This window comes from Lepidochelys kempii, chromosome 10 (assembly GCF_965140265.1).
Source record: "Lepidochelys kempii isolate rLepKem1 chromosome 10, rLepKem1.hap2, whole genome shotgun sequence".
NCBI lineage: Eukaryota > Metazoa > Chordata > Testudines > Cheloniidae > Lepidochelys > Lepidochelys kempii.
The window spans coordinates 64,850,880-64,862,890 of NC_133265.1; the positions used below are offsets into that span (position 1 = coordinate 64,850,880).

Genomic DNA, 12,011 nt, shown 5'->3' on the forward strand with positions numbered 1-12,011 from the left:
ATATAATTTGCAGTTGATTTCAATACTGGATTATCCCTTTGTAATCAGCCTTGGATTATTTGACAATAGATGTCATGAGGAGGGGAGGAGGAGGGAAGAATGGAATACTTTATGCATGCCAAAGGGGCTTTAGGAGACACGACTTTTGAAATGAAATGCACGTTTTCCAAATAATGATTTAACATCTGATTTTGCATGTTTTGGCTATTAGTTACTGATTGACAGGATTATTTAGGTCAGGTCATTGGAAATGTTCTAACTTGCCCTTTGGAAGCTACATTTTAGAGAATTCCATTGCTGAATTGAATTGCTGAATAATTCTGTATTTCTCTTCTGTCTTCCTCCATAGGAAGACTGAATAAACTACAGATGCATATATTCAGTAATGAATCACCTATACATGCAGTATATCCCACACTATACAGGAATGCATGAAGCATAAACATTCAGTCTAATGTACTGAAGAACTAGTATTAGCAAGAACACAAAGTCACAGAATAAACTAAAAAAACCCACTGTTTTATTGTGACGTCGAACCCTTGTTGATATGAATGATTATGGGTACTCTTGACATGTATTACATAATGTCATGGTGTAGGATGGCACTGATTATCATCTGACTTCTGAGAATGTTTAATGGTCCCTACTGACCTCAGTGCATTTTGGTAAGTCACAGAAATTTCATCATCAGGTTTGTGTATACAGTTAACAAGTAGTTGGTCTTTATAAGCACCATTACAAACCCTCACATTAAGGGTATTATTAATCTAGTTTACAAATGCTTCATTGATAAAAATAGCATGATTACAGTATACACACACTTAATTTACATGTACTGTATTATAGGCATAACTGAGATAAACTACTGAGCTAACTTTGGTTGATTGAAGTATGTAGACTGAATAATTGCAATTTTGGCTTCTAAGTTGTGTAAATATTACAGTGCATTTATAAATCTAGATTGAAAATTTATGAGCACCAAATGGATATCATAAATGGCTGACCTAGTAAGTTGTAGTTGGAGAAGCAAAGTTTAAGAATTACAAAAATAGAGAAGTCCATCAGTTGAAAGCATGTTCTTGTACCTCTGCTGAAATGATGTGTCTCAGCATCAGTGGCCAACCTCCAATGATAAAAGTCCCAGTTTTCAAGATTCAACATATCAAGGTAGCTCAGCTACACTTTAAGAAGCCTGAGAAAGTGGTTGTTTTGAGCTAGGGTATTCATCCTGTACCTTGCTTATGTAATAATATAATAGTGCTCATTCATACAAATGTACTCATGAAAGATTGTACCTATGATATGGAGAATCTGATTGGGAGGAACATTCAGTCCTACCTATCTATCTTTGGTTTTAATTATTTGGTCTTTGGTTGATGAATTAATGAAGCAAAATCTGAATTTTCATTTTCAGGTTATCTCCCAGCTCACCACTGAGGTAGTCTTTGTCATGTTTGTCTTCAAGCTGGTTAAGTTCCTTCTTTTTATAGAGAGGAATACTACTGATTTGTAATGAGTAGGTTCCAGGTATTGGCTTCTTCTTTGTGAAATGAAGGTAGCTTATCCCTTCCTTCTGATTGATTCTAAAGAAACCGTCTTCGTTTCCAGAGTCAATTAAATATCGGTTGTGATTTGTCAGTGTTGAGAGAGCGGGAAGAAGTTCCAGGATGCGATCTTTGTTATTAAGCCCAGAGATGTTGAATGAAAAGATGGCTGTTTTTTCACTATCCCAACTGGCAAGACTGACTTCTGGTTCCATCTCAGGTTGATCCTGCACAAGAACACTAACATTAGTCTCTGCTTTGTCACAGAACAGTTTCATCCATTTATAAACATTTCTTTCCAACTTAAGAGGCCATCTAATAAAAAAGTTGAAAAGAAAACTATATTGTTGCCTGTCTTAAACGCCAGGCAACCCCACTTGCTCCAACTGAGTTGCAGAGGGTCTAGGTCAGATCAGGATTTGAACCTTGAACTGAGCAGTTAGTCCTGTGTATGAAGGCAAAAGAAAAGAAAGTCTTAGTTACTTGCAATTAGCATTCTCTGTATGGGTCATCTCAGGCATGCACTGAAAGACGCTGCATGCTGCACATGGCTCTCAGAGCCTTTGAGATGATGCATTTCAGAGTTCAGACCCTTTACTCACCCTCCACACACCTGTGTCGCACTTCCCAGTCTGTCCAAAACAGTAGTGAAGTGAAGCTAACAATGAGCTGTGTGAGGTAATGTGGTTTGTGGAGCAGGCAAGTCATTTACATGCGTGTGGACTTAGTTTTCTTCTTTACCAGCTTTCCTCTACCTAGGCACTCTGTTGGAACAGGCTTCCAACAGCTTCTGTGCTACAGACTAAGGGAACTGGAGATGAAGTGGGTGTCAGCTCTTGCCTCCAAGGACACATCTACACTGAAGCCGGAGTTGTATTTTCCTGCTTGAATAGATTGCACTGACTTTGATCGAGCTAGAGCGATAAAAATAGCAGCTTTCAGAGTAACAGCCGTGTTAGTCTGTATTTGCAAAAAGAATCTGATGAAGTGAGCTGTAGCTCACGAAAGCTTATGCTCTAATAAATTGGTTAGTCTCTAAGGTGCCAAAAATAGCAGCGTAGCTGCTGTCGTTAGTGGCAAGAAGTATTAGGTGCCCTGAATACAACCGAGGGTCTTGGGACAGGATTATATTCAGGGTGGCTAATGTCTCCCACCACTGCACTGTGGCATCTACGCTGCTATTTTTAGCACACTTGTGCTATCAAAGCTAGCATGTGTACATCTATCCTGTGTGGGGGACATTACACCTGCAGTGCCAGTGCAGACACAGCTGAAGTCAAGGTGATTGAGCTCATATAAGTCATGAGCTAAACTCCACTGAGATGCGTTATTAGCAACATTTCTATAAGGAAGAGTTTCAGGGAACAGAAAAGAATGTCAGCTGGAACGATATTAACTTGGAAACTTCCTGCAGCAGGCAAGGGTATGCCAGTGTAATTCTTCAGCCACAGGGACAAATTGCCCTTCATCAGCTAGCAAACACGCTAAGCTTTGAAACCTTGATGATTTTTAGGGAACAGTTATCAAACCCGTGGCATTCCAGCTTGCTTCACAGTCAACACAGCTTCTTCTTCAAGTATATTTATTGTGCTTTACTAAATCATTGATCTTGCAAGATTATACACTTTGCACCAATTTCAAGGGGCCCAGAGAAGTGCACCCAAAAAACTTTTGCGTGGGCAAAACCCCCCTACTTTTGCACATGTGGATCATGTACCTGTGTACACAACTTGGCTTGCACACACAAACTTGAGTTATTTTACATGTGTGAAGGGTGTCCCTGATACCCCGTGTTAGCACATGAAAAGAAGAGATATCTGCACATGCAAATATATATACGCTGAAAACATGCAGGACGCTTAGCTTGGTAAATGTGCATGTGGTGCAGGGACATTTTAAGAGGCCCTTTAAAGTTTTCTGGGTTTCACTCATCATGATGCACAACACAAAACGAAGAGGGCAGGGAATGAATTAAATGCCCTTGGATCTGGTGCCATTTCTAATGTAAATTAATTAAAATTTCTCAAAAAGAAGAATATGAATTTTATAGTATACATTAATTGAAGGACGTTCTCTGGCCTGTGCTTTACAAGAATTCAGACCAGACAATCACAATGGCCCCTTCTGGCCTTACAAACTATCAAAGGAGCCAAATCCTGCAGCCCTCAGTTAGACACCAAGGTGAGTGAGAATTTTGCCTGAGTCAGAGTGCAGAATTTAGTCAACGGACATGCAAAGTTGAACCTGCCACTAGGACTTCTTGTGCACAGGCACTGTACGGTGCTGGAAACAGGAGGAGTCTAATATTTTTCTGCCAGGCAACTTAAGAACAGAACAGGGTTATGACCGTTTGAACACCGAAGCTACTCGCTTTCGTCAATTCAAAACAAACCATAAGGATGAGGCTGATGCAGTGTTTATTTTCCTTTGAATCGATTTTCAGGAATGTTTACTAAAAATGAAAAGAAAACAATCTCCCATTGGAGGGAGTGAAAGGCGACTTGTAAATAGGTGCAGCTAGTTGCATGACACACTGTTTTTCACGTAAATACAGGTTGTTACGTCATCTATTATTAACATTATTTGGTGCAAGAGGAGGAGGGGGAGTTGGCTGAGCAACACAGCAGATTGTAGTAATTTAAGTTTCACAGTTACCCCAACCTAAAGATGTACATTAAACCTACTGGTCACTCCAGTGATCTTACAACAATTATGTTCTGAATTCAGCTACCAGCTCCGCTATCTGGGCCACACAGGGAGAACACTATTTGCCTGACTGTCTCTGACAGTCTTTGGTCCAAAGCCAGAGTTGTGTGTGACCAGAAGCACGTCCACATACCTCGTGAAAGGCTGCAGTGACTGGATGCACAGGAATCCCAGCAGTTTCTGTATTTAGCCTTTGGAACACAATATTTTCTTTGGAGAGAGTCCCACAGGCTCCATGCTCAACAGTCCCTTTCAGTGGGGGACTCACCCACTCCCAGAACTAAGCATCTTTGTTTTGAGACCACAAGGTAACAAAAGTGTTCTACACTCATGCTGTCCTTTGACATAGAGAACTGTCCTCGCTCTTGAGCTCACCCCTTGCTGGAGAGTTCGATGGGCATTTAGCTTTAGTGTTTGATAAGAAACAGGAAATGAGCAAGTGTGTTAGGATCTTCCAAAGATCCAAGGTCTGTACTTTGTAGGTTGCACATGAAGTTCTCCCTGATGACTGTGAGTATCTTCAGAAAGCCCCCCCAGACATGCAAAGTCCCAGAGAAACTCCTTGGGCCATGTTGAACTTACATGCCTGGTTGTAGTCTGAATTTTTCCCTCTAGATTCGTTCTTTGCACCCTAAGTCTCTAATTCTGGCTCTCAGGAAACAGCTCAAATCCCTCCCCAAGAAGGACAATTACCTCTGCTTCATTTGCAATGGTTTCATTAGTGCTTCTGCGCTTCCTTCCTCTCTTGGGATAACCGTTGATTTTACATTCATAGCACGCCTCGGGGGAGAGAGAGTTGTCATCTACTTCATCGCTGATGGGCAATTCTTGACCATGACCATGACCTTTACCCAGTCCCACTCCAGAAACACAGTGTCTGATGAATTAAGAAATGCAAATTAGTTCCATGAAATTAGTTCCACCCCTCAAGAAAAAACCCATACAACATTAAGAACTTGTATTGCTCTAAACACACACAAAAATAACGTAGCCAATTTATGTGGCAAAATTCCTACTCAGGTCAATAGGCCAAATTCTCTTCTCAGTCACACTTTGGCTTCAGAGAAATTGGCCCAATGGGGCTTTGCCTAAAAAAGGCCTGCAATGTTTGGCCCTATGTAAACACTTAATGATTCATAAACACAGGCCCTGATTTTCAAAAGTAGCTAGTGATTTTGGGTGCCCAAACCGAGACACCTTGATGGGGGATATTCAGGAAGCACTGAGCCTCTTGTCTTAAATGCCTCAAGTTGGGCAACCAAAAATCATTAGTCACTTTTGAAAATGGTGAATGGGACAAAGATCCTGGCCTACAAAGTGCTTGAGCTGAGATTCTTCACACACCTAAAAGTCCCAATGAAGCTAATGGAAATTTAGGCACCCGAAGACTACAGACCAAGGTCTGTATTTTGTAGGTTGCACATGAAGTTCTAATGAGCATTATTCTCTTATTTTTCATGCCAGCACAGATATATACAGAAAATAATTCCCTTGGAACTTCGATGCCATTCAACGAGAAACTCAGGACCACTCCAATATCAGGATATTTCATTCTAATGTCATCAGTAAAAGACTGGGATAACAGTGATTGTCTTTAGAGCCACACAACTCCCCTTTTCTTAGAGAGGAGCTCTATGCTGCACAGGAATCAAATTCATACTGAGGGGGAAAACCTCCCTAGTGCACAGCTCAGGTACGTGGGGTAGGTGCTAGAGTTCTTTGTAGTAGGACAAAAGGAAGGGAGGAATCTTCCCTCCCAACAGGAGTGTCTCAGCAGACACTACTCCAGCTTGTAGTATCCTTTGTGGCCCTGAACCAAACTTCCTTGGCAAGGCCTAGAGAATTCATCTTGCTATAGATCCATCATCCCCACCTTCACCTCTCCTATGGCCCTGCCTCATCTCCCTTGCAGAACTTGGCTCCAAGCATGGGAGGGAGTGTGAAACTCTTGTACGCCTTCCCCAAATCCTACCCCTTTCCCAGCAGCTCTGCTGCCATTGGTTTTGCAGCTCCACAGCCATAGGCAAGGGAGCAGATTTTGCCACCTAATGCCTATTAGTTTAAATATGAGAAGCCCTTACCCTTGTCCTATCCTGAAGTAACCAGGTGGGCATCCACAGACATAGCCACCATCAGTATTTGAACAACCATAACTGCATGGGGCTTGCGCAGAACTGCATTCATTGACATCTTGGCAGCCTCCACTAAATTGTTCATACTGAAATCCGGCAGGGCACATACATTTATAGCTTCCCAAAGTATTGTGACAAGATGCTCCTCCACAAACGTGTGCACTGAGGCATTCATTTTCATCTGGAAGGGAAGCACAGCAGATTAGAGACTGGCTTTTATCCTTAGGACTAATTCAGCCTATCCCTCCCCTCTGTAACTTTAGAAAGGCCTAACCTTGATAACTGAACAGATTCAAACATGCTGCCTCATCAGATGTCCAAATCCAAGAACAGGGCTCTGCCTCATCCCTGGCTGCTGCAGCAGGCCCTAGGAGACTACTGCAACCAGAGTAACACAGAGCAACCCTTGGGCTACTCTATACCATATCAGAAGCTGTTTCAGCTCTCAGCCAGCCCAGCTCAAGGGAGCAGAACAGTAGCTTAAGTGCCACCTTCCCCCCGCCCCACTTCTCAGCTATGCCAAGTGTAAACTTGATGAAGCTGAAGAGCTGGCCTGGTAACACCATATTTATTATATTGTAAAACATTAAGGGGAAAGAGTGAAGAAATAAAGCACGACAGTTTCTGTAACCACTGAATCTTCTTTTGATTCAAAAAGGAGATATAGATGAGGTACAGTTCCTTACAGAAGAAATGAGCCGGAAAAGCATAGTATTAAAGCACCCTTTGCAAGCATATGTAAATATTAAAGGTGAACAAAGTCTGGACCTGAACTTTCCCCCAGTTCAGTGGTATGGTGAGTTGGAGGTCAGGTTGAACTCATCTACAGTAAATATATGGCTTATTGTTCAGGATGTTTTCTCCAATATGGCAAATTGCAAGAGTGCCTTGAGATTTATTAATGCTACTGTTCTGTGACAAAGTTTAGCTATTTTTCTATATTTTAGAAGCAATCCCTTAAATTTCTTGCAATATTGAGTTATGGCTTGGCACAAAACAGAACTGCCTGGGCTAGAGAAGCAGTCACACACTGTACAAGGCATGGGAGGAACCAAAGCATTTTTTGGTGATTAACTAAATGTGTGTTGCAGCAACATCAGAAAGTCCCTGTACACTTCATGTAATAAGGTCAAAAAGACATAAATTGTTTGCAGAGCCAAGATTGCCAAATTACATGAAGGAAAGATCTTGCAAAAAGCCTATGACACAAATTCTTCCCCTGTGGTATGCCCAGGGGCCCCAGCTTAATATCTAACCATACTTAAGACATTCATATTCTTACATTCAGGAACCAGTAGAACCTAGAGCCTGACCTTGACTCCCTGAAGTCCATAGGAGTTTAGTCATTAACTAAAACGAGGACAGGTTTGGGTTCTATGTCACTAACTATGGCTCAAACCTACATACTTAATTGCTGCTGAACTCATAGTTATCTTGCCTACAGTATGGATGTAAATTTGGGCTAGAAGAAGGTTATAGCAACCACAGCAACTAGGGAAGTTGAACTCATTTTACCTAATTTTGAATTAACCTTTTTGATTTTTTGAATCAAAAGAGTTCTCAACCTTTTTCTTTCTAAGCCGCCCCCCCCTCGCATGATATAAAAACTCCACGGCCTGCCTGTGCCAGAACCTTTCCTGTATATCCAGTAGACAAAAAGCCAGAGCTGGCATTAGGGGGGAGCAAGCAGGGTAACTGCCTGGGGCCCCACGCCACAGGAGGCCCGCAAAGCTAAGTTCTTTGAGCTTCGGCTTCACCCAGGACAGTGGGGCTCAGGCTTCAGCTTCAGCCCCAGTGAGTCTAACAGCGGCCCTACTCTCCGGTTGATTTTGGCAGACCCTGAAACCAGCTCGCGGCCCCCCAGTGGGCCCCGGACCCCTGGCTGAGAACCACTGAACTAGAATTTAAGTATTGATTTCCATTTATAGGGGGATTGTGATGAGGAAAAGGAGAAAAATCCAGTGGAAAATGATATAGTAAATATACCCTACAGAGAGGATCCATTGGTATCAGCCCGGCTTATCAGGGGCTCACTCATTTCTAAGAAACATTGGTAGCATATGCTTCACTTTAGCTAGAAAAATGGGTTTCAACTGTGGAATCATCCTACAAAGACATGGGTTTCAACTGCAAGCAATAATGATCCAAAATATAGTTTGAGAGAGTTCCTCCATCTTTGATTCAAGAGAGCTGGAAATTACAGTTTATTCTTTTCAGGTTGTTTTTAAAAGGGTGAATTAAATCCCAATTTAAATCAAATCTCCCGCTCCCCCCACATTTAATTAAATCTTTCCATAACCAAACCATTTTTGAATGAGCCTCAAATTCCCCTGCATGTAAAACACACCGAGCGCTGGAGCAGAAATGTCTAGACTCCCTATCCAGGGCTGTGTAATATGTCAGAAAGTTTGGTAAACATAATTAAAAGCAGAGACCTCCCTAGAGCAGCAGAACGATAATGAACAAAGGCATTTTTATATGCTCTTAAAAACAAACAGAGCCAAACAAAGAGTTATGAGGCCCTTAATTCTCAAAGATGGGGTCATCAAACATATCTCTTTAGCCATCCATGCAAAACTGCCGCTTGTGTGGAACCTAATTAAATCAGACTGGAAATACATGCAATTCTAGCCAGCAGAAAAATAATGTGTCTATCGCTTGAATACGGCAGGTTCATGTTGCCCTGCTGCAGTATAATACAGAGTTGTTTCCTAGGACTTCTGAGACAAGTAGGGCCCAAATCTGTTTGCTGAAATCATATTGAAGATAACATTCTCCATGAGTAACCCCACTGATGTGGGTCACAGCAACTTGGTAAGTAACCAAATTTTAGATGGGGACCAAATGTTTCATTTTAATCTGCAGGTGAATTTATTTCCTAACACACTGAAGAACCAATAGCAGAAACAGTGTTGGGTAGGTGCTCCTTGAGAATTTTACCCCTAAGGTCTGGGGAAGTATCTTTGGGCAGATACAGTCAAATCTGGCTGAATTTTGACAAATCATGTTTTAGATTTGTAATGTGGGCAAACCTCCACAAAGCTTTAGGAGAACCTATCATTCACGCATGTGATCTCAGTAGATTTTAAAGCTAGTTCTCAGACACAACAGTCCAGTTGTAGGACTGTAGCTAAAAGATGGAGATGCAGATACAGCAGGATTGTTCTGGAATATTAGATGCTTGCAAAGTGTTGTGCTAGATGTTTAATCTTACAGGTCTATTACAATCCAAATACAGTGTTTGATTCTGCCATTTGTTATGTGTCGACAACTCTCAATTAGAGTCCTGTCTGAGTAATGACTGAGAGACCGGTGAGTAAGGTTTTCTGCATTTGGGCCATGTCTGAGTCAACAAAGTACTTAAGCATATGAGTAGTCGTTCTCTTGAAGTTAATGGGACTACTCACTAGCACACACTTAGCTCTGACTAAAGTGCTTTGCTGAAGCAGGGCTTTGGCCATTGGACTTCAATGGGAGTTGAGAGTGCTCAGAATATCACGAGAGGGCCTCAGTATCGTATCAGGTTTGCCTTCTGCTGGACAGAGTTTTATGAAATACATGGCTAAACAAAATACAGAAACAAACCTCCCCCCTCCATCTTGTTGCTAACACAATTATGGTGTATTTTATTTTGTTAACAAAGACAGTGACTTGCCAACACATTGGTTCCACTGGTAATGCTGGAGATATCCGTGTGGGCAGCTACACCTGTATCCTCCAATTATATTCTGGCAACCATGCTGGCACCGGTGGTTTCCATCACATTCATCAACATCTAAAAGGGTGACACACAGTCCAAATGTCAGGAATTCTCTCTTCTCAAAGGAGATATTAACCACGTATTTTCTGTGGTTTCTAAAAAAGGGTTTTTTCTTTTCTTTTTAATCCTACTGTCCTCCAAAATCAATGTCATGTGATCAGTGAGGAGAATTTGTGAAAGGTGGGCAAATATGAGTGGCAATATAAAACTGTAAGATAGAGGAATATCAGAAGAGGAGTAAGCTAACTTCAGTGGCTTCTTGTGTTAGTTCCCTTGTCATTTGGGAATTATTTTATGACACAAAATGTGATCATCTTTTTAAAAATACTTTTAAAATTGAAAGCAGTGTATCCTAGAAACAGTGGCCTGCGAAATATTTTGCTCAGAATTTAAGCAGTATACATTAAGCATTGTTGCATTCCTTAAGAATGGAGCGTTTATGACTGAATGGAAGCAGTGGCACACAAAAAGATCTAAATGAAGGCCATTTAAAAAAGAATATAATGTGCATTTTAAACCTGTATTGTAAGATTAAATAAAATTTGTCATAAAAAAGGACTGGTTTTTATTAAACATTTCAGGTTCTATCTTTCTGAATCTTTTTCTTCGCAAATTCTATTAACCTTCATTACTTAGGCATCAATCACTGTTCTACTTAACACATGCAAGAAGTGAATTACACGCTGAAATTGACTTTGCACAGTGCTCCTTTGTGCTTCATACTGTAATCCTTCTTCTAAACTAGACAGAAAGAGCCAAATTCAGAGCTGGTTTAAGTTAATGGCATTGCATGCACTTGCTTATTCCAGCTTTGAATTGGCCCCTGGATGCAAATGACTTCAAATAACTGGGTACAGCTCCTACTTACTTCAATGAAAGTGAAACTGCATAGCTGAGAGCAATGCGTGTGAGTATTTCCTTGCGTACTCACATCAGATGCATGCTTACTGTTCCCTTCTTCTATGGGGCATGTATACGAGGCCAAATTCATTTCTGGCGCATCCACTGAATTCAGTGAACTTGTGTTTGCTTTCACCAGGGCTCAATAGGATCCACACAGTAGAATTCCCTTCCACACTCACAGACAGAGCCATCAGAAAATCAAGGTGTCCAGGATTCTCAACTCATTGTCTGTGTTTTGCTTTCTGGATATCTTATTATTTGAATGTATATCAAAGCTGATCTACAAATAGCAACAACTCCCACGGGAAGGGAAGGGGTTCACATATTCTGGGGCAAAATTCAACAGGAAGCCACCAAGCAATGTTCAGTTTGGAACAAAGGTGCTTGGCTCAGCACAGAGGGAAAATCACCGTCTCCTTATGCATTTGGGGAGAAGTGAAGGGAAATCCAAGAGGAACCCTCTTATTCCCAAAATTCCCACTGGGGCAGCGAAAGTCTGTGTGCTGTTGTCTTTGAGTTTATGATGCCAGATGCCCCAGGCTCATCTGTTGGTCTTCTATTGTTGGGACAATCTCTGGTCTTCTATTGTTGGTCTCATCTCTGGTCTTCTATTGTTGGGACAATAGAAGACCAGAGGGCTCAAGCTGTCTGTACTATTTACTGTGCCTACCTTCACAGCTGAGTCCAGTCTGGTCAAGGGAGAAGCCACGCTGACATTCACACGTGAAGCTTCCTGGTGTGTTCTGGCAAATACCCCTCGCCCCACACATATTGATTTCAGAGGCACATTCATTATTATCTAAAGGTAAAACAGATGAAAGTATTACTACTGTTCTGCAAGGTAATTACTCATCTTGAAGATGATCATTCAAGGATGTTAATAGTATAAGAGTGCATGAAAAGCAGAGAAGAAACGTAAGTGACACAAGACATTGACATGACTGACACTGCGCTCTTTTCCATCCT

General features: G+C 41.5%; 1 protein-coding gene across 7 annotated transcripts in view; it reads right to left on the minus strand.

The window, feature by feature from the left end:
* Positions 1-498: 498 nt before the first annotated feature.
* The window catches only part of FBN1 (fibrillin 1), a 220,249-nt gene continuing 208,736 nt past the window's right edge, over positions 499-12,011 (minus strand). For all 7 annotated transcript variants that reach the window (XM_073303899.1, XM_073303905.1, XM_073303898.1 and 4 more), the window contains 5 exons: positions 11,716-11,844; positions 10,038-10,157; positions 6,332-6,563; positions 4,944-5,127; positions 499-1,771 (listed from right to left, as the gene is read on the minus strand). In XM_073303899.1, the coding sequence (XP_073160000.1) occupies positions 1,382-1,771; positions 4,944-5,127; positions 6,332-6,563; positions 10,038-10,157; positions 11,716-11,844 (1,055 nt within the window). In that variant the 3' untranslated portion in view covers positions 499-1,381. The remainder of the gene's footprint in view (positions 1,772-4,943; positions 5,128-6,331; positions 6,564-10,037; positions 10,158-11,715; positions 11,845-12,011) is intronic.